The sequence below is a fragment of the Marmota marmota genome, unplaced genomic scaffold (assembly GCF_001458135.2).
Source record: "Marmota marmota marmota unplaced genomic scaffold, marMar, whole genome shotgun sequence".
Taxonomy (NCBI): Eukaryota; Metazoa; Chordata; class Mammalia; order Rodentia; family Sciuridae; genus Marmota; species Marmota marmota.
Genome location: NW_026000211.1, coordinates 13,565,855 through 13,590,020, shown reverse-complemented (window position 1 = coordinate 13,590,020; position 24,166 = coordinate 13,565,855). Strand labels below are relative to the sequence as shown.

Here is a 24,166-nt window from a genome sequence, read left to right as displayed (position 1 = left end):
GGTAGTCATAATTTCTATTTAATAGGCAAGGAAACAGAATTTCAGAGGTTAAGTACTAACCCAAGGCCACACAGTTAGTAATTTATAGAACTTTCATTCATCCTAGACCTGTGTGGCTTTCATTGCCTAGGCTAAAATGATGCTTATGGAGAGAGAAAGAAAGAAAACCTGGAAAGCAAAAAAATTTTGAGGTAAAATTTGAGGTACCACAGGGTTTCTAGATATACTAAAAGGTGAAGTTTATAGTGTTGCTTGGTCCAGAAAGAAGTTAGTATTAGAGATACAGATTTGAAAGTATCCACATCCATCCACATGGAATTGAAAATTAAAGCAGTTGAGAAGAAATGGAGGCCAAAGAAGGGTTTTGATGAATGCCTACATTTGGGGGGATACATAGAATAAGGATTAAATTAGTAGGGGACAGGTTATAAAATCATAAAAATCATACAATCATCTGGAAAGAGATGAAAATGACAGTTGAACACTATCAAACATGATAAAAGAAATAAACATTTTTAAAGATTAAATCTATATAACTACTATTTTTTTAAAAAAAATATTTATTTATTTTAGTTGTAGTTGGACACAATACCTTTATTTATTATATGTGATGCTAAGGATCGAACCCAGGGCCTTGCATGTGCTAGGCAAGCACTCTACCACTGAGCCACAACCCCAGCCCCAATAAGTGCTATTTCTAAAATTTCAAAATTAACAATTATGGTGTTCACATAAGAATTTTTTATTTCATGTATTTTTTTACCTATGTAATTTTTAAATTGCCATTTTTAAAAACCTTGAAGTTAATCAAAATAACCTGATATTAATTTCATCATCATCATAATATTACTATAAAACTTATCTTGAGACATATCATAATATAGTAATAAAGTACTTATGTGAAAGAACTGTGCCTGAAACACACAGATGCTGCCCATTAATAGCCCTGTCCACCCTCCATGCCCATCCTGTCTCAGCCTTCCATTTACTTGCTGTAGCAGAGATGCATTATTTATAGTCTTAGACCTTCTCAAAGTCACATTTCACTTCCTCTTGTGTGGATTTCCACACTCTGCTACCCCCTGGTACAATAGAGAGGTATTACCAGGATGCCATTTGTCTCTAGACTTAAAGCCAAGGTCCACTGCTTACTGGCTTGGAAGCTTCTTCAATCTTAAGTCAAAAAGCCTCCATTTTCTCAGATTTAAAATAGGAAGAAAAAAAAAGTAATAGTAGCTATTCAATGGAGTATTTGTGAAGCTTAAATGAAACCATGCAAGTGAAACATTAGTACAGTGCTTGACACAGAGTACCTGTTCACTAAATGTCATGGGGTTTTTGTTTGTTTGTTTGGTTGGTTGGTTGGTTGGTTTTTGTTTTTAATTGCACACTACATGGAACACTTTCTCTGAGGTTAAGAGGGTCTGGTATTGCAAATCAAAACTACTCCAAGATTGCATCTCACACCAGTCAGAATGGTACTTATCAAGAATACAAACAACAAGTGTTGAGGAGGATGTGGGGGGAAAGGCACACTCTTACATTGCTAGTAAGGATGCAGATTGCTATAACCAATCTGGAAAGCAGTATGGAGATTCCTTAGAAAACTTGGAATGGAACCACCATTTGACCCAGCCATCCCACTCCTTGACTTAAGGACTTAAAATCAGCATATTATAGTAATGCAGCCACAGCAATGTTTATAGCAGCTCAATTGACAATAGCTAAACTGTGGAACCAACCTAGATGCCCTTCAATAGATGAATGGATAAAGAAACTGTGGTACATATACACAACAGAATATTACTTAGCATTAAAAGAGAATAAAATTATGGCATTTGCAGGTAAATGGATGGAGTTGGAGTATATCATGCTAAGTGAATCAAGCCAATCCCAAAAAAACAAAGACCAAATGTTCACTCTGATAAGTGGATATGATCTGTAATGGTGGGGGGCAGGGACAGGGTAAAATGAAGGAACTGTGATTGGGCAAAGGGGAGCAAGGGGTAGGGAGGGGAAGATGGTGGAATGAGATAGACATGTATGACTAGGTACATGTATGACTGCACATATGGTGCGATGCTACATGGTGTACAAATGAAAAGTTGTGCTGCAGTTGTGTACAATGAATCAAAATGCATTCTGCTGTCATATATACCTAATTAGAATAAATAAACTTTTAAAATAAAACACTAATTTATGTTCAGAAAAATAAAACTTAGCTCCAAGCTGCTTCTGGCTATTCTCCCTGCACCCCTACTGGGATATGCATGAACCAAGGATCCTTGGAACCATCCATGAATACTAGCAGCAGATACCTTCCCATGCGTTCAAATCTGCTTTCCAGCTCAGGGTTGAAAAATATGGCTTATTCTTCGTTATTTGCAGATGTATTTTATTTAGCAAGTTAGCTAGTTTTCCCTTTATTTATCTGCCAAGATGTTCCATGTAGTTTTATTACAGTACTGCTCAGTAATTTCTGGAACATTCTTGACTTTTTAGAGTTTGCTGCCTGCCTCTTTCTTCTCTCTCATTAATCCTGCATATGTATCATATCTTAAGTTATACATAAGCCGTAAGAGCTTCACCAAAATAAAATCAAATACCAACAATTTCAAAGCAGATAATATCCTATGACCAAACAACTTGTTGGTTTCTGTTTTCAATAAAGTATTAAGCAAGATACAATATTATTGGGCATGATTCTCATTATATAACATCTTATTGAGATTTTGTGGAAAAAAAATACAACAACTTCTGTTGTTGCCCATCTGGCAAAAAAATAAATAAATAAATAAAATAGCTGTACTAACAAAAACATCACATTACATTCTAACATTTGACATCTGTTCACAATCCCATGGGTTACCCTTCAAAGTCTATTAAAACCAATAGTATGAGCAAATCTATCATTTGAAAGGTCTTTATGTTAAAAGTCACAATGATTATAAATTATTTTGGATGGAAACTTTACCATATTGGAATAGATGTACTCACTGACTAAACGATGGGGTTAGATCCCAACAAACCCATCAGAGGTTGAAAATATTAGAAATCAAAAATGTATTTAAGGGTCTGGGATTGTGGCTCAGTGGTCAAGCACTTGTCTGGCATCTGTGAAGCACTGGGTTCAATTGTCAGCACCATATATAAATAAATAAATAAAATAAAGGTCCATCCACAACTAAAAAGAATATATTTTTTTAAATGCAGTTAATACTCAGAACCTACCACACATCCTAGCTCAGCAAGAGTATGCACTATAGTCCCTGTTGTTTCCCCTCATGATTGTGGGGCTGACTGAAAGCTTCTGCTCCATAATGACACATCATTATAAGAGTATCATACTGCATATTGCTAGCCTGGGAAAAATCAAAATTCAAAAGTCAAATTGAGTTTCTACTGAATGTGGATATAGCTTTTGCACCATAGTAAAGTCAAAAAGTCAGAAGTTGCATCATTCTGAATCAGAGAAGGTCTGTATTTATTGTTACTATGCCATAGTATGTCTGTCAAACCTCTGCTGTATGCAGAACTAGCTCCCATTACTTTGCTCAATAAATTGCTTAAGTATCTAAAACCTTGACAAATGTATGGAGTGATAAATGTTTAGAAAGCTCCTGACATTTTGCCACTCAAACACTACGTAATTTAATACAAAATGACATACAAAGTTATACCTCTTTAAAGATGACAACTTGTAAATTTAAGAATTCTAAAACCTGTATCTTAATCCATAAAAATCAGAGTTTAAATGGAATTGCTGACAGACTGTAATTTAAACAGGGAGTGTGAGTAGATATAATTTTGCAAATATATGGGGTAGATGTGGCTATCTGTGTAACTATAGCATGCTTTTAGATTTATTAATAAAAGAATGTGGAACTGGTAATTAGAATGACCCAAAATTGTTGATTTTTTAAAATTCAGTCAATCATACATAGTAATCGTGGACTTTCACTCAACTACTTCTCATATAATACACTTAAGAAGTCATTAATTATTAGTAGTGTGATATTCATTCTTAGCTGTTTGTATATTTGCTTTATATTTTGTTTCTCTTTAAATTACTATATCACTATCCACAATAATCTTAGATTTTAAAATTTTAGAAAATAGAAGTATGGCTAATTTTAAATCACTTATTTATCAGATACTTGTTGAGGCCTACTCTAGGTGTCAGGAACTGTGTTCCTAAACCTATTTATATCTTAAAAATTATATATAGAAGTGAAATAAAACAGTCCTGGGTGGATTTCTCCAAGAAGTTAACACTTGCCATCTGAGGGATTAATAGGTATTTGACAGTGCACAACATTGTAAACAAAAGAGACTTTTTATTGAGTGGTGCCATGGTCTGATCAAGAGAATCCAAATAATTAATATTATTATAAATAAATGGAATTCCTATATATTAATAACTGTCCTGCTGTATGCCAGCTATGCTTTATATGCTTCTAGAATTTTCACATCAATTTAACAAGTCTCGTTTTTTAAGTAAATCTAATCTTTGACAATAATTTTTCCAAGATTAAATCCTCAAGTAAGTATTAAACAAAAATCTTTAACTGCATTCAAGGCCAATGTGATTTTACACTATGCCAATTTAATTTTGTTACTACTTAGATAATATATTGGATATTTAATAAAAGCTCTTTGAAGATGGTGGTTATCACACTACTTCTGACAAATGTTTTAAATACTTGTATTTTTCTACTTCTCTGGTAAATTCGAATTTGAATAGTGAGCAAAACAATGTCAAAAATTTCTCTTCGTGATAGGGTAATATTACCATCATCTGGCATCCCTGTGGATTTTGGCTTTCCTTAAGAAATAATTACTTGGCTATATTCTGTGGAGCACAAATGAATATCTAGTACTTGTTAATGGTTAAATGGCAGTGACATATTCTTTTTTTTTTTTTTTTTTGAGAGAGAGAGAGAGAAAGAGTAGAGAGAGAGAGAGAAATTTTTTAATATTTATTTTTCGGTTTTCGGTGGATATAACATCTTTATTTTATTTTTATGTGGTGCTGAGGATTGAATCCAGCGCCCCGCCCCGTGCATGCCAGGCGAGCGCGGTACCGCTTGAGCCACATCCCCAGCCAGGCAGTGACATATTCTTATAAATATTTTTGATAAATTAAGAAAACAGATAATATATTAAAATTTAAGTTAGATGACATTTATAAATTTATAATTATATCACATAGTCCTCTAGTTATGTTTTCTAAATATTTTAAATAAAGTTAGTACATACATTATACATTTTTGACAAATTTGTTATTTATTCCGGGTGTGGTGGCACACACATATAATCCCTGCAGCTTGGTAGGCCAAGCCAGGAGGATTCTGAGTTCAAAACCATCAACTCAGCTGGTACAAAAAAATTTTTTTTCACTTATAAATTTATAAAAGTATAATCATACCATATCAAAAACTCACAAGAAATTACCTGACACATATGCATGTATTTGGTTTGAGTCATTATTGAAATAGGTCATAAATTTAAAAACCACTAATCTTAAATATTATGTTCAAATTTTATTATATTTTTCACATCTGAATCTGTTCTGATCATTTCATATACAAATTCATCTGTGAAACCAGTTTTTTAGAATTTCATTATAATCCAAATACCTAGCATGTCTTTTGAGAACATATAACAGAGCATTATAAATTTGCAAATGACCTGTGGCCAAGCACTTGTAGAAAATACTGCCGCAGAGAATTCTACCACTTACTTGAAAGATGGTGAAAAGGGAACATGGACAAATTACAGCAAATAATGATTCATTCATAAGACTTTTCTGATACCAATTAGCTGAATATTAAATCATTATTGAAATGTTGCCATATTGCACAGCATTACTTCATAAATTGCATGTCTTTGAGGAAATTTTATAATTTTATTGTGCAGTTGTCCTTGGTATTTCAAAAACTGGGAATTTTAACTTTACATATGACTCTTGTTATAAACATGCTTACCACTTACTTTTGGAGCTAAAAGCAGCAGACCTTTAACAACTTGTATTTTTTACCCCCAGCAATGCATCTATTTGGCCTCAACTGGCAGTTACAGCAGACTGAAAATGACACATTCGAGAATGGAAAAGTGAATTCTGATACCATGCCGACAAACACTGTATCATTACCTTCTGGCGACAATGGTAAGAGAAAGAATTATGTATCCTGTGTTTTTCTTTTAACATTGCTTTTCCATAAACTGATTTTTACCCATGCTTACATCCAGTTTATATAGGAGAAAGAGAAGGTTTAGAAATTATGGGTATCATGTTTTTATGAGTGATTTTTATTAACTTACTCAAAAGGTTGGAAATTCACATTTTTATCATAGGAATACTATGATTTTCTGCCTTCTGATTTCATGTGTAGGCTTTTCTGCCTTTGCCTCCTGAAAGTATCTATTGAGATTTATTTTTAGTCTAAAATAGATTATAGTCCTATAAGTGACCTCTTATATTACCTTGGGTATATTAAGTTTTCTTGATTCAACTTGTATGTGATGTTGGAATACTATATTAATTTTATTATAAAAGCTTTTAAATGCAAAACACATTAAAGTATTATAATTTATTGACCTTTCCTCTGGTTGCCCTATCAATTATGAAAAGCTTTCATAATTGAAATGACAGGTGAGAAATTTCAATTAAGTAAACGTTAATTACCTTAAACACTTATTTGATTTTATACATTGATGACACACATATGAACAAATCAAGTAAATATACAGAAATCAGGAATGTTAATTTTGTTTATATTGATGGATAATCAGACTATCAAAGTAGCTGATTCCTATAGAAATGCTTAGATGGCGCTTATTAACTATGCATGTAGAGAACTTTCTTACTGACTGAAGAAATTGTAATTATGTTAAAGAGATATATAACTTATTGTGGACATTTTGCTTATTTTACAATACCCTAACCTTTTATTATGATTACAGTGAACATAGAGTATGGCTAATTAGTTTCACAGTACTCTGAAAGCATGATTCTGAGAAAGCTGGGGTTTCAGAGATGTTCCCCTAGCCTGGTCTCTGGGTCCTGGTATTTTGCCAGGAAATATGTCTGCTCGCATCAGCATCCCTCAGCTCACATAAGCCCATATTCTAATCCTAACTCTTTCCCTTATTTACTTAGTAGCCTCAGGCAAAGTGTGTAGTATTTTAGATTTGCAAGAGAAGTTTGGGGCAACCCTGGAATGGACAGCCTAGCATCATACCAGCTCCAGAGGATTAGAATATACACATGAACATGGCTTCAGAAGTCTCTATAAAACTGGAGTCCTCTGAAACCATGACTTTTAAACTACTGACCGTGACTGCAGTAAGAAATCCATGTCACATTAAAGCCAACATTCATATACACATATATATCTGAAATAATCCTTGTTCTTATTTTGTAAAATGTACCTTAGTGTTTGCTATTCTGTTTGATTATATTTCCAATTTTTTTCTTCTTTTTAATTTTGAATTTTATTTATTCTAATTTGTTATACATGACAGCAGAATGCATTAGATTTCCCATTTTTAACAAATGCTAGTTATAGTTCACTAAAGTAATTCCAAAGTTTACAAAGAACAACAGTTTTATTCCCCTTCTCTCAGGTGTCGGAAGTTCTCCTGTATGATCATAGAGTGTACTATATACAGTTGGTGCGTGTCTGTCCAGCAACTACATGTACTTGTATTAAAAAGTACCTTCATCCTAGCTGTGTTTAAAAAAAAAGTCTCTCATATTAAAGGATAATTAACAGCCCAGAATCAGTTAAATATACTAGAGAACTGATCCTTTAACCTGCCAACTGGATCAGGGTATTTGTAGAAATTTCTCTTCCTTTAAAGAAGGCTCTGTCTGGACTCAGAGCTTGTCCAAACTGTGACCTAAACAACAATCATTTGTCTGCTTCATTATTTCTCCCATAACCTAAATTACGAGGAGATCTTTTTTCCATTTTTCCTGGTCAAGTGTCCTATTTCTTAAATACTTATGAACCTGAGTCACAGAGGAGCAGAAAGGGGCTATATTTGCAAGTAAAATCTGCTGCTTTGAGAACTGCATGATGAACTTGTCATGTCTATGCACCATCCCATGCTACTTTCACTCTATAAACTGTCCAGGGAAGCAGATCACATCATGTTGTCTCTTTAGAATAATTTCAGATTGCAACCCTCTTGAAAGCCTGAGAATTCTGAACAAAGCTCACTAGGAGAATTAACTGTGTTAAGCATAATAAGAAAATTACTTCACAGCTTCTAAATGCAATCCTTGTATTTGTGTAGTGCTATTTCATTCTTATTTTGTAAATATAATTCTAAGAAACAATCATTGTGCTAATGGTTCAGTGAACTCCCTGCTTGCCTTTAAGTTAATATGGAACCAAAGCTTCTAAATGGTAGTTAGTATCTAAAAGAAGAATTTATCTTATATGCCGTGATCCTTTACTGATTATTCCTGAGACCTTCTTTGACTACATATTTTAGAGATGAGGTATCATAAGTGTATGGTCTCGGACAAAACTGATGGATATGGACAAAGTGAATAAATAGATAAGAATAACGTTTGGAGCTCAAATAGTCTTCCTAGAAACTAAAATTATTCCCCTGGACCAAAGAATTCATTTAGCTTAATGTACTGGAAAAAAATCACACAGGCTTATACTCAAATTCTAGCTCCTTCCTTTATTTACTCTGTAACCTTGAACAAGTTACTCAACCTCTTTGAGCCTTAATTTCCTCACATGTAAAGAGGGAATAGTAGTACCTAACTCTTGGCTTACCAGCTTCTATAGTCTGGCAATCCAACTATATTTCCCATGCAGGGTTCTCTGCCCCATACGTAACCTATAGCCCTCTCTCAGCAAATGACTTTGGATTCTGTTGAATAGAAAAATAAAAGAAGGAGCTCCCTTGATTTCCTGTAAACAAATATCCATTCCTGTATGTATGTGGATCTATCCTTTCACCATTTTCTCCCCCTATTCAAGGCTATTTGTTCCAAGGTTCTCTTAATCTCATTCTGTATTTTTAAAACTCCCCCCATCTGCTGACCCTCTCCAGTCACCATTTGAACTTTCCAGGGTTTCCCATGTTTTAGGAAGACAAAAAAAAAAATCTCCCTTTACTGCCCCCTACTCCAACTCCACTAAGTCTTGCTCTTCTTTCTTACAGACAGTTTCATGAACACAGTGTGTTTATTCCCTATACCCACCTGTTTAACCTTCCACATATTGCTATGCCAGTCTGGTTTCCGCAGTATTCCTTCTCATGACGGTCCTCTGTCACCACCACTTTTTGAAACTGATATCTTCCAGGGTTATGCATTGCCATGTCAATAGCACCAAGAAATACTTTTCACTCTTTATCATATTTGAATTCTTGATAGCATTTAAAAGTTAACCAATTCTTCCTAATTGAGGTGTTCTTTTCTCTGAGCTTCTGTAATATCACATTCACTGTAACTTCCTAACAATTTTGGTAGGACCATCTCAGTTTGTTTAGTTGGTTCATCTCCCTCTACCTGATCCCTAAACATTACTCTTTCTCGGGACTCTACTCTTTCATAGGTTCTCTCATCATCTCTCCTGACATTCTGTGTGCCACAGACTCCAAGATCAATAAGTCCAGCCTAGATTGCTCTCCTTAGCTCCAGAAATCAACTCATAAAATCTATCCAAGTTTCTTTGGAACATCTCCACTTGGGTATCTTCCAAGCATCTCAAACTTCATGTGTCTAAAACTGAACCCATCGCCTACTTTGGGTGTCTATTACTGTATAACAAATCATACCGAAAACTTAGTAGTTTACAAAAACAGTTTATCGCCTCTCATAATTCTGTCAGTTAACTGGGCAAGTTCTTGCATTCTTATTTGAGACTACCATGCAATTACTTCCAGATGTCAGCTGGGGCTATCTGAGGGTCCATTGATCTAGAAGTACATGGAGGCTCATCTACATGCCTGGCATTTGATGCCGTTTGTAGATTCAAGCTGAGCTCTACTGTGGATGTCCTCTAGAGGACCTAAAGTTGACTTCCCATGTGGCTTGGGCTTCTCAGAATGCACTAGCTGATTCTGAAGAGGAGCATCCCAAAAGAGAACTTCTGAGACTTCAAAAGAAGCTATGATAGGGCTTCTTGTGACCTAGCATCAGATATTCTGAAACATCACTCTCATCACATCCTATTGGTCAAGAAGTCAAGGACGGTCAACCCAGCTTCATGGTAAGGGGCGGTCAGCTCCCCCTCCTAATTTGGAAAATGGAGGAACACATAGCCTAAGGGCATTTTGGATGGTAGATATTGTTGTGGCCTTCTTCATAAAACATGACTGCCACGTCATCTCTCTCCAACTGTGCCCCTCTCTCAGGGATTTCTAGATCAGGAAATGACATTTTGTTATTGACCTAGTTAACTGATCTGGAAGTTTAGGAGTCATTCCTGACTCCTCCTACTATCTCAACTCTCATATTTAATCAATCACTAAGTCCTGACAAATCTAACTTCATTATCTCTTTTGAGTCCTATCATTTTTCACCTGAATTATAGCAGCCAATTATCTGTACTGTCTCCAATCTTGCTCATCTATTCTTCACATACAAATCTGAAATAAAAATACCTCACCAAACCCCTTGGTGACCCAGATTCTAGTCACATGCCTTTAAATGACATACAAGGCTTTCCACAATCTGGCTGCTCTTTGCACCACACTACAATACAAAAACTATATAGCGGAGAGATATAAAAAGTATAAACTCTTGAGCTAAACTGCCGGTTTTCTGTCCTAGTTCTGACCATTAATGCTTGTATTACTTGGGACAAGATATAGAGCTTCTTTGTTTCTAGTTTTCTCATGAATTAAAAGGAACTAGTACTATTTACATTATAGAATGGTTTTGAGTAGTCAAACCACTTAATTTTGACTACATGGTTTAAATGGTGTATAGTCCATAACAAATACTTGGAAAATGTTAATGGTTATTTACTATTTAATGTATACCTTCATTGCTGAAGTGTAAGGCAAGGATCGTTATTTTTCCACTGCTCTATGTGAAGCTCTTAGCAGTTATTGGTCTGTAATAGGTACTTAAAGAGTATTTGTTGAGCGAATGAGTGAAAATGATGTGATATAAAGTATATAAAGGGCCAGCACAGTACCTTGCATAAAGTATGTGCAGAGCAAACACTGATGTAATAATGGTCAAGAACTGCCACTCACTGGCCTTTATGCAAATAACCTTCTCTAACTTCCTGTTTTTTATAGGGTAGTAGTGAGGTTTAAATCAGATAATACATGTAGAGTGCCAAGCAGTGATACATATCAGTAATTATTAGTTTGCATTTTTCTGTAATTCAAGATTATGTATTTATAATTTGTAGCAAAATTCTCAAGAAGATAGATTTTTAAATCATCATCAATAATATCCACAGTAATTACAGTAAAGCAATAATAGAAGCCCCCATAACTAGCTATTTATATTTTTAGTTACTTGGATTTTATGAAAGGACTCTTATTTTTCCTTTGAACGGATAGTATTGATTCATTTAGATTATTTATTGAGCATATATTATGTGATGTACACCAAGAATATATTTCTAGAATATAGAAATTTGAAAAAAAGACAGTTGCAGTTGCTTTTCCCAGAACATGTGGATTTTTAGACAAGGACAAAATCAAGCAAGCAATTGCAATGAATTAGAAAATAATACAGTAAGGGAAAGTAGAGGTATGATACCATGAGAGGACATCTCAATACCAGAATTATTGAAAGGGGCAGTGATATGAATTCCAAAATGCAGAGGAGGATAATTGGAGATAATAAAAGAATAAAACAAAAGGTTGTAAATTTTGGTTAGTATAACTATGACAAATGATTCTGCCAATCAAAAACAATAACAACAATGACAAAACTTTTATATAAAAGTGCAAATTGAAAAACTATGGATGTGTGCATGTATGCATGTAGATGATTCATCCTACTTAAAACAATATTTGTTGCTTTTAAAGTTTACATTTCTGCCAAACCACCCTAAGATACCATCTCACTCCAGTAAAATTGGCAGCCATTATGAAGTCAAACAACAACAAGTGCTGGCGAGGATGTGGGGAAAAGGGTACACTTGTACATTGCTGGTGGGACTGCAAATTGGTGCAACCAATTTGGAAAGCAGTATGGACATTTCTTGGAAAGCTGGGAATGGAGCCACCATTTGACCCAGCTATTCCCCTTCTTGATCTATTCCCTAAAGACCTAAAAAGAGCATGCTACAGGGACACTGCTACATCCATGTTCATAGCAGCACAATTCACAATAGCAAGACTGTGGAACCAACCTAGATGCCCGTCAGTAGACGAATGGATAAAAAAAATGTGGCATTTATACACAATGGAGTATTACTCTGCATTAAAAAATGACAAAATCATAGAATTTGCAGGGAAATGGATGGCATTAGAGCAGATTATGCTAAGTGAAGCTAGCCAATCCCTAAAACACAAATGCCAAATGTCTTCTTTGATATAAGGAGAGTAACTAANNAAAAAAAAAAAAAAAAAAAAAAAAAAACCTTCAAGATGGTGCCCTAGTGTGTCTGAAGACTTGGTTCATCTCACTCTCACTGTGAAGGCTTTAATTGGTTTGATTCCTAAGCCACAAACGTTGCATTTAGAATAACTACAGGGCAGTCTGTTCCCTGGCTCTGTGTTTTCCTCCATTATTCCTTCTTTTTCTCTTAGTACACCCTGCAGATAACCTTGGTATTTCCTATGATCATTCCCAGGTTTAGACTCTGGGGGTTTACGGAGGTAGTGATCTCAGTGAGGAAGGATGAAAGCCCTGAGACTGGCCTTCCTTTATTTCCTCTGAAGCCAAAGTTTCTGGAATTCAGGGCACAATGAAAGACTTCTGTGTCCAGCTTTTATCTAAGAGGACTGGTGAGCTTCAGAGGAAGGGGTTGTGCAAGTATTTACAAGTTTATCAAATTATGTCAGTGGCTCACTGACTCCCAGGTGTGTTCACAATCAATAAAGAGCATTTGAAAAATACTAACAGGAATGACCATACTTGATTGGGCCAAATTAGAGAAGCTCTCTGACTTGAAAAGCAACAGGACAGATTTTTTTTAAAAAGACAAGGACACTTTAATCCCCTGATATTCAAACTAGAGGCCCATGTGGAAATGTAACACTAATCTAAGCTGCCACTTTGGTGGATCTCAGCAGAGAAAAATCAGCTATGTCCTTACATTTCTACATCACTGATCATTATGAAAGGTCAGGTCTGCATCTACCTTTTAGAAAAGGCATGTTCTCAGACTTTACTTCAAAATAAATTCCTTCTAAATAGCATAATAATTTGAAGCAAATCGAAGTTGACAGGCACCCAGAGATGAGATTCATGTTTCACAGGAAAAGCTAGAATACACATGTGATCTATCTTGTTTTTGTATTCCTTTCAAGAAAATATCTATACAAAATTAAGTAGAATTTAAAAAATTTTCTTGAGACCATGTAAATGTGTTTCTTAAAACCTTTTCTGTATGAAATCATGGGTATAATTGTTAGTTCTAATAATTGATTGAATGTGACTTAGTTATTATGTAAATATGCTAAATATTTTGATAATTATGAAACATGAAAAGTAGGAATGTATTGGCAAAATCTCTCCAAATGAGGTGAATGGGAATTTTTGCAAAGATTTTATATATGTGAAAATTACTTACAGAATAAAGCAGAATTCTATATTATTCCTATTCCCATTTCCCCTTTTTACAAATATAAGAATGAGAAATCTTGCTGCAAGATAAGTAGGAATGGAAGGAATTTTTTTGAGTGAAGCTGTTCAATTCATTGCAATCCTCGCTAGTCAAATGTCAAAAAATCACATTGCAATCTATTTCCTTAAAGTATGTTTAGTGATCTATAAGCTGACAGTGCCATCCCATTTTTCCTTCAGTTTTATTGAAAGCAAAGAATTGGCAACTACCTGTGTTGAAAAAGACTTGGCAGACAGATTTTAGTATCAACCCTTTTCTATTTCTGTGTGGTAAACCAAAAAAGTCATTACCAAGCCTAGCAAAATACTAATTATCCTGTTATTCTTTTGCATAACAGCACTGTTTAGTATAATCATAATGGAGTGGAAAATTGAAACTATTGTACATTGTAACTCACCTTTACCATTGTAATCTTTTTGAATGCTTTCAATAACATTGCATGCTTTAAATATATTGATTTAATTAGACCATTTAATTTATGGGAAATATCTTTGATATAATTTAACTAGAAGAGCCAGTACTCATTAGAATCAAACTTAGTTTATGTCAGGAAAAAAAATCTGACATTTTTTCAGTTCAGATTGATAAATCTGCACTTTGTCACAACCATCTCAGTTCTGGATTCCTGCTCTAGTTAGATAGCTAGATAAAGCACAAGTCCTTACCATAAGCTTGACAATTGTAATAAATGAAGCATTCTTGCATTTAATATTTCTTTCTTTATTGATTTGGTCATTCTGAGACTCTTCTGAAGGTTAAAAACATTCTTTAACAATGGTTGAGGGTAGGTGATAAAGCCTTAGTTATCCCTCCCTCTTGATAGATTGACTTCCAAACATCTCAATATCCTGAGTACCCCATTTTTAACCCCACACTTTGTGCTTGATGGAAATACACGTAAGACAGAGAAACACTGAATCCCTGCATTGGGTTTCTGGTGCCATGAGTATAGGAGGTTTCACCAACATAAATACTTTGAATTTTGCCTTTGTTTGGCTTGCTGGAAGCTCATGATCCAAGACAATGTATCATGTCAGATTTTGTATGTGTGAGAAGTATACCTTGTGTTTTAAAGAAAGTCTACATGTGGAAGTTGAGATTCTAAAAATTAATTTCCTAAACAAGTACATGTATAACCTGCATAGGAAAAAACAAACCATCTGTCCTCTACTCACATACCATAACAATCAACATGAAAGACTTCTGTGAGCTCCAGAAGTGTGGGAAGTCTTCCCACCAGCAAGCAAGCAAGCAGTGCTGTGGAAGACTCCAACTGGGTTCCTTGCCTCCAAGTCCCTTGTGACACTGTCTCTGGAGACAGAGTCAAAGTCCAGTGAGAGCTCAGTCCCCTGCCCTTCAGCTGCCAGTCACAACCCCATCTGCTTTACCTGTGTTCTAACTTCCTGGCTACAAATTGAGGTTCCCACAACCCTTTCTTGGGTCCAGTTAACTTGCTATGGTGGCTCACAAGACTCACACATTTACTGGGTCATTGCAAAGTATACTACAAAGAACACAGATGAAGAGATGCAGAGGGTGAGGTATGGGAGAAGGGCCCTGGCCCTTCCGGGAACCTCCACGTACTCAGAGGTCCAAATCTCTCTAATCCCTGTCCTTTGGGAGTTTTATGGTGGGTCTGTTAACATAAGAATGATTAATCAAATTATTACCCATTGGTGATTAACTTTAACTTTCCGTTCTTCTCCTCTCCCTGGAGATTGGGAGGTGGGCCTGAAAGTCCCAACCCTTTGATCCTGTCTTGGTCTTTCCCATTATCAGCCCCCTTCCTGAAGCTACTTGGGGCCTGCCATCTATCAACCACTTCAATAATGTACAAAAAGACACTGTCACTTCAGAGGTCTCAAAGATTTTAGGTGTCATGTTTCAAGAAATGGGGATGAACACCAAATATGTATTTTACAGTAATAGTACCCCAGGGTGTAACTACCCTTGTTTGAAAACCCCTAGACCTCCCTGGGTACCTTGAACTCTAAAACTCTATTACATTATGATTTAATTAGTTTTTTTCCATTACAGGCAGGAAAAAAAATTATCATAACCACTACTGCCCCATTCAAGCACATCCAATCAACCTTGTTTGGTTTTTTTGTTTGTTTTGTTTTGCTGTTGTTTTAGAATTGAAAGAGCTCTCTTTCTGTAAAGAAGCATCTGTTAAATTAGCCATGAGACTAATTGGATAAGTAGATATACTCATTGACACAACAATTGGTCCTCATATCATTTCAGTGAGACAGATTTTTAACCTCTCAAAATCAATATGAAGAAAGCAACAAAGCAAAAATACCTAGCTATTAAATTACTTTGAGATAGTGAAAGCTTAAACCCTAGAATTCAAAATTTGATTACTGTTACCAAAGCTAATACATATGAATAAAGATGTTTGGGATGAAAAAGTTTCTGGGATTAGTACCAGTTTGTGTTTAACAGCTCTTAAAGCACAGGTATGCTATTAAAACTTCTAAAATCGCTTACAGTAGCAATAGACAGGATCACCATTAGAGAGTAGATTAAATTACATAAGCTTCATATAGAAAAGATAGAACTTGTTAATAACAATAAAGTGTAATAAAAGGGTAGAAGTGCATAAACTGAATAAATTAGTCCAAACCTGAACCATATTCATATTTAAGTAGGATAGTGTACTAACAGGTTTCAGTTGGGAAGAAGACTATCATTGCTCTCAGTATTTTAAAAATTATTTTATGTGGAAATCAACCAAACGACAAAAATTTATTAGGGATGTATTATAAGTTACCACACAAAGAATGATATGTTGCAGCATCCTTGGCAGTTTTTTTAAAAATAAAAACCCATTATTCCTTCCTAATAAAAGTATAACTTTACATCCTGAAATTATGAGCAATGTAGATGTTCTAGTGTGGTTTAATGAGTTAATATATATGATTTTGTGTAAAATCAGTGAATAGATTTAAAACTTAGTAACATAAAGTAATGTTTTTGTTCTAATAAAGAGCAAAGATTGTACTGATGATTTGGAATATGATATTAGAATTCTGCAGCCCTCCATTTACACCATGTAGTTATTACTTACTGTGAGAACATAATCTACTTCTGTGAGTCTTAGTTTCCTCATCTCAAAACATCGAACTCATAGAGTTGATCTTGAAGTTTAATGTAAATAATGCAGGTAAAACTACCTGTCATGTCATAGGTTCTCACCAAAGATTAATCCCATCTGTCTTCCCCCACTTTAATCCTCTCAGTAAAAGCTAATTCATGACAAATGTAGGTTGCTGTGCAGAAACATCCTAAATGAAAAGTAGAAAGTCATCTCAAATAGTTGAAATTTTCATTAGGTAAAGCAAGATGTCTCTTTAGATAGAAAGCAAAACCAGTCTCTAGGTGATGGATTATATTTTTCTTTTATTAACTCTTTATTCTAATTTTGCTAAATTGAATGCATATTATTATAAAATAAATAATAAAATTTCTTTGAATGATGCAGTTTATCTAAGAGTTGGTACATGAAAAATTACATGGATGACTATAACTCAACTTTGAAATTTTATTTCTTATAGCATTTTATACTACTAAATTGGTTCAAGAAAAATAGACCCAGTAGCTGAAGGACTGTTAAGTGCCATGATTATGGACATTGAGAATGAAGAGAGGAAGTAAAATTGCAAATAATTTCTTTTTATTAAGCTCTCTGGTACAACCCCCTTCTGCCTCCTACCTGGGTTTTTGTGACTGTATTCTCACTGGTCTCTCCATTTCCAAGCTTCCTATACTGCTACACTTTAATGTTCTTGAAACAATGATTCCATTTCACCTTTAGCCTGCTCAGAACCTTTAATGGGTCTCCATTTAGCTGTAGCTGTCCTTTATAATTGATGGAACATGTGTCATTGTGGGGTGCAGTAGTACAGGTAATAAGCAATCCTAACATTTACTAGAAATATACTCTCCTCAAACCTCACATTTATCTGAAAGAGTGAAGTTATTGTGAATTGCTTCTCAGTCTCAGTCAGAAATCATGTATCTGCCTTACTCAGCTTGATTGCGAAGCATGCTTTTCAGTAATCTTGAATTTTGGGTCTCTCAATTATCTCACACACACACACACACACACACACACACACAAGAACAAGTGGCTTTGTGCCATTGAAATGCCATTTACCCATAAGTCTTCTTCAAGTATCCATTTTAAAAGCATACCATAAATGATATGTGTAGTAATAAAATGCTAGTAAATATAATACATCCTTGGGGGAAATGGTATAATAATGCTCTTTGATAGAGTGAAAATACATACAGAATATAAAGTATAAATACAATATTCTTTAACCTGATATTCAAGGCCCTCTACACACTGTACCATTTTCTCTTTGAAGCCTTATCTCCCATTACTCCCATGACAAACCTATTGTTTTTATTCATTCAGTACTAAAGACCAGCCACTGCAATAACACTTGGGATCATGCTCATTTAATCCTTACAGTAGTCCAGTGATCACATGCCCTTCTCTATTTTTCCAAATGAGATTTAGTGTCAAAGGTTTAATCTCTTCCATAAGATCACTCTGCCAGTTGGTGTCAGAATCAGGATTCAAACTCAGGTCATCTGACTCCAAAACCAGTGTTCCTCTTTCCTAGCCAGATGGATTTCTCTGCTCACTATAATCCTAACACATGTTCATTTCCACAGTCATTTTATATATCATGATGTTTATTCCCACTCAGAAATGTTGTTCTACCTGTCTTTAGAAGTCCAGCCTACAGTGAAATCCTCCTCCTTTCTCAGTCATACATTGCTTTAGATTGTTATTTAATTTATCAGTTTGTAGGTGTTGTCTCCTCAATCAGGTTATTAGCTGATTGATAGAAAAAGCCATTTAAGCGGCAGGAAATCATCTCTAAGATATTATTGTTTAGTTTATATTTCTTGTTATCGCCTCAGTGCTATGTACCTAAAAGACATTCTGTAAAAACATACTCAATGTCAGATTAATGACTCTTGAGAGATAGAAGACTTTCTCCTTTGTCATTAGGATGAGATAATTTATAATTCTCATTTGAAATTAAGTCCTCACATTTTGAATTATTGACTTCTCTAGAGGCTATATTCTGTTTAATATTTTTTTAAATAAGAATAAAATTGGTAAGTCAATTTTGTTATCATTTTAAGAGGTATGAATTTGATAGAGGATAATTTGCCCAATTTCATTCTGTTTCTCAGTTTTCATGGACCCTTTCTGCATAAGAACCAATTAAGCTCTGTGTTTCCATTTACTGGTAAATGGTAAATATTCTTTCACTGCTAACCTCCATAGAATAATTGAGAAAGGACCTCTCATCCAAGAGGTTAAACAAGAATGCCATACCAAAAAAAAAAAAAAAAAGGGGAATCTTGAGTCTGTTTTCCAAGAATGAAGCCATGCAGGAAGAGAGATAGTGTGTAAGAGATGGCAGAGACCCAGGGAGCAGAGAGTTTTTGTTCCTGTAGACTGAAGGTTAGTGGGAGGGATGATGTCATAGGCCCACTAAGGCAGAAAGTTGATTGTGAAATGAGAGTCAAAAGAAAGAGGAAAAGTTGTGACAGCCTACGTTAAAAATGAAAATTTCAACATGTCACAGTGTCCCCTTTGCCCCTTCTCTACATTCTTTTATATATCTGATTTTTCATTCATCTAGTATATACCTTAGAGAGGACCACATGAGTCGGGGCCATTGATTGGTTTTGTTGTCATTTGCTTAGACTGGTTTGGAAATCTCCATAATTCATTCTGCTTAATTTATACTTTGCAGTGTTATAGTATGGTTAGAATAGCTAAGAAGTACCAGATTAATCTCTTCCAAGAAATAACAAGACGTATAATTTGTAAAATAATTGTGTTTCAAATGATCAAGAAAGACTGTAGGTGTGAAAATAGCTTCCATAATAGGCATACCTGGGGGGAAGTCAAAGGATTTTGACTTAAATATCTTAAAGAATGTGTTAAATCAGAATTAGTAAAACAACAATATCTGACAAAAATGCTTTTAAAGTGAAAATTATGTGAGCACATTTTATTATCAGAAGATGAAATGCATGAGCATTTTGTGAAAATTGCTTTTGGAAAAGAAACCTGTTTTATTTTCATTTTCTATTCTTCATCCATGGATCTTTTACATTCAGGAAAATTAGGTGGATTTACTCAAGAAAATAACACCATAGATTCTGGAGAACTTGATATTGGCCGAAGAGCAATTCAAGAGGTTCCTCCTGGGATCTTCTGGAGATCACAGCTCTTTATTGATCAGCCACAGTTTCTGAAGTTCAATATCTCTCTTCAGAAGGATGCATTGATTGGAGTATATGGCCGAAAAGGCTTACCACCATCCCATACTCAGGTAAGAGTAAGCTTTGTTGTGAAGAAAATGGGAAGTGTTAGTTTGCATTTTTACAAGCTGCTCTGATTCCTGCCAGGCCCTGTGGCACATTTGTAATTCCAGTTATTTAGGAGACCAAGCAGGAGAATCACAAGTGTGAGGCCCCTGCTTGTTAACATAGAGACCCTGTTTCAAAATAAAATATATTTTTAAAGAGCTGGGGATGTAGCTCACTATTAAAGCACCCCTGGGTTCAATCCCCAGTACCAAGAAACAAAAAGTTATTCTGTTTCTTAAGTTCAGCTATTTGGTTAACCAAACACTTTTGAATGGATCTTTTATAATCGAAAGAAATTAGAATGTAGCTTATATATTTTGTTTGAGTTTTTCCTATCAGTAGTAGGAAGAACACAATTTTCTTCCTGAATTGCGTTGATCATCACTAATTGATTTAAAATTTGCTAAAATTTGTGTGTTACTTAATAAACATTGAGCATCATACCTAGTAAAGCAGGACAGATTTTCTGAAATTCTGTGATAATTTCATATGTAGTAGATGCATAACATATTCACCATAAATATATATATTCATTCTGTTGAAAATATATTGTTTAAAAACTTATGACAGGTTTACTCTTAGTGAAGAAATTATGGTAATATAAACATAATGGCATGAACTTTATCAAATTCAAGCCACTATTCTTCTAAAAGAATGAACATCGAGATTAATAGGCAAAAGAGCTTTCATAGAAAACCAAGTATAAATCCCATCTTCTTGGGAGGTTGAGACAAAGTATCTGTCTCAAAATAAAGTAAATATTAAAAGGGCTAGGAATGTAGCTCAGTGATAGAGCACGTTCCTAGCATGTATAAGACCCTGGGTTTCATCCTCAGCAATACACACACACACACACACACACACACACAACTGAGAATTTTCATGTATATTTTATGTTATGTAATTTTATGAGAAATGCTTTTTTCTATAACCTAGGAACATAAATTATGAAGAGAAACTGATCAGACACTAGTAAAGAAATCACATCTTCAAAGAAGCATGAGTAAGAATATTCCAGCATGCTTCCTCTAATGTCATCATGGATCAGGTTCATATACATATGTAAAGTTTATGGCTGTGAAATTTTTGAATATCATGCTGTAGAGTATTCATTTTTCCTATCTATATTATTAAAGTAAATGCCTTGGATCCTTGTACATCAAATACTTCTTACAATGTACTTGTGTCCAATTTTCAATTTTAGATTTGATTTCAGTTCATGTTATAGGTGACACTGACTGGGATGTAATAAGCAGATTTTCCTAAATGGATGTGTGCCTCTAGAATTTTAGTTATAGCAGATATATTGCATTCATAGCAGTAGTCTAGGGAAATATGAAAAAATATTTTTCCACTGAAACCACATATAAATTTAAATTATCTTTCTCTATTTCAAGAAACATTCCTCTAAGCTAAGCACAACAGTGAGCATACAACTCATATATCCAGAAAAATAACTTAAGATAAAAAAATTATTTATTGTGTTATACACTAGAAAGTCTTATTTAAAGGGGCTGTGGCTAACATTTTACAAGTTTAACTTGCTAACTTTCTGTCACTATGACAAAATACCCGAGAAAAGCAATTTAAGGAGAAAAGATTAATTTTGGATCATGGGTTCAGAGGTTTCAGTTCATAGTCACTTGGCCCCATTGCCAAGGGCAAAGCATCATGGCAGGAGCATGTGGTAGAACAAAACTGCATATATCGTGGTAGCTGAGAAGCAGAGAGAGAGAATGTGTGCAAAGGCAGCATGGGCAAGATATACCCTTAAAGGACATGACCCCAGTGACCTACTTCCTTCAACCACACCCCCCTTCTAAAGTTGCTACTGTTTCCCAGTAGTACGACCAGCTGGAGACCAAGCTGTAGCCCATGGTCTTTGGGGGACATTTCAGATCCAAATCATGATAATCTATAAGATCAGGATTTAAATAATACAGTTTCAAGTTTTCTTATATTCTTCTGTAATTTAAATACAATGCACATGATATCTACTTTTCTACCACAATATATGTGTCTAAGTAGGTTCTTGCATTTTCTTAAGCTTCACAGTTATTAGAGTTCCTTCCTCAAGTTTATTCAGATCAGCAGAGCAAACAACTGTTTCAGAGTTCAGTGTTTAAACATGAAATATGCTATAAAGCAGCCCAAATTGAACATTTCTCTGTTTCTGGGGAACATTAAATAAATCAACCTGAAATAATTAAAATTGGCCAGCCATTCAGAATAATCACTTGAGTTTTGAAAGCCTTTGTGACCCTTTGTAAAACTGTCCATTTGATTGTTCCCAAGGAATCAATTGACTTTCTTCTCTCTGATGGCCAATTCACCCTCCTGGACAGTCAAAAACCTAAGGAAGCAATTCACGCTTCACAATTGCACGTGCTATGGCTTGTTAGTACATTTGCGATGAAGATTGTTTTAAAGTAAGGGATAGAAACCTGAATTCTAAGCACACCCTGGCCACTTTTTGGCTTTGTAACCTTGCACAACTAACTTCTCTAAGCTTCAGTATCTATTGGTAAAAGGAGATGTTTAGATCACATGATTTCTAAAATCTCTTCCTTCTCTACAATCCAATGAAATAAAAGACTATGCCACATCAAAAAGTTTATTTAAGGACATATTTGAGTATTCATGGATTCTGAGTTCTTATCACTTTAATAACAGAATTGAATTAAACATATAGGTAAGCCAGACACAATGGCACACACCTATAATCCCAGCAGCTACGGAGACTGAGGCAGGGGGATTTCAAGTTCAAAGCCAGCCTCAGCAATGGCAAGGTGCTAAGCAACTCAATGAGACCCTGTCTCTACATAAAATACAAAATAGGACTGGAGAAATTGCTCACTGGTTGAGTGTCCCTGAGTTTAATCCCCATTTATTTACCAATCAATCAATCATACAAGTAGTCTGATCTTTTCAGAAAGGAATGGCCAAGATACCTGAAAAACATCTATTTGCATGTTTTATGGTCTGTTAGAAAATCAACATAAATACAGCAAACATGGGTAAACTTCTCTTTTATTGATCTATCAAAGGACTTTGTCAATACATTGTAGTTTAAAGCAACTTTAAATGAGAAAGATTTTTAAAGCATGTATATTTAGTAATTTTACATCATAAGAAAATTACCCTAAAAGAGAACTTTCACACTGAGACAGTTCCAGTCTTACATGAAATCTTCATTATTAAGCATAAACTTTGTCTCATGGTGGTTTTCTCCAAGTAATAAGGCTGAAGAGTTAGCCCAAAGTGTTTCATTCTAAAAATTGCATGACATCTTAAGACTCCTTCCCCTAACCCACCACAAAAATATCCACATCCAGTACTGCAAAGAAAACTGAAGTTTTCCCGTATGTGGTCACTTTATACCCTGAGAAGAAAGATTATTGAATATTTCCATTCCATTTAATTTGGTTATTTGTGGTAGAGATGGTTTTGGTGTAAAGAGGAGAACTTTTTCGTATGTATTTGAATAACCCTCTTGAAGTCATGTGTGAATTGCCCCCATAACAGAACAGCCTACAACAGAACAGCTATCTAAACACCATCGGCTACTTCCTACTGCCCCCATCATGCCCTCCCCACCACTCTTCACTTAGTGTTCATGGTGTGATGCAAATGGTGATTTCCATGAAAATGCTGATGATTATGATTATGGACCAGTTAAAACTCAAATTTCCTACCCTTTTACTTTTTTCAGTTACTGTCTTTAGCGTTAAGGGAGAAAAGAGTTGAGGTACATTGGCCGTAGAAAGAAACTTTTCTGTGACTTTACCATACTAATGTAAATATTCAAATCTGATGAGAAAATGAATGACTTATTTGAAATGGAGACACCTTTAAGAACTGCTGAATTGATTTTCCCCTGATCATTTTGAAACAGAATTCTAGCAAAATTTTTACAAGTAGCCACACCGTCACTGTTTTTATCCTGTAGGAAGTAAATGGAA

The 24,166-nt window shown here is 34.9% G+C and overlaps 1 protein-coding gene across 5 annotated transcripts in view; it reads left to right on the top strand.

Annotated features, from left to right (window-relative positions):
• Tenm3 (teneurin transmembrane protein 3) overlaps positions 1-24,166 on the top strand; it is a 2,471,519-nt gene that overhangs the window by 2,325,586 nt on the left and 121,767 nt on the right. For all 5 annotated transcript variants that reach the window (XM_048791931.1, XM_048791932.1, XM_048791930.1 and 2 more), the window contains exons 14-15: positions 6,047-6,169; positions 19,953-20,167. In XM_048791931.1, coding sequence (XP_048647888.1) covers positions 6,047-6,169; positions 19,953-20,167 — 338 coding nt within the window. The remainder of the gene's footprint in view (positions 1-6,046; positions 6,170-19,952; positions 20,168-24,166) is intronic.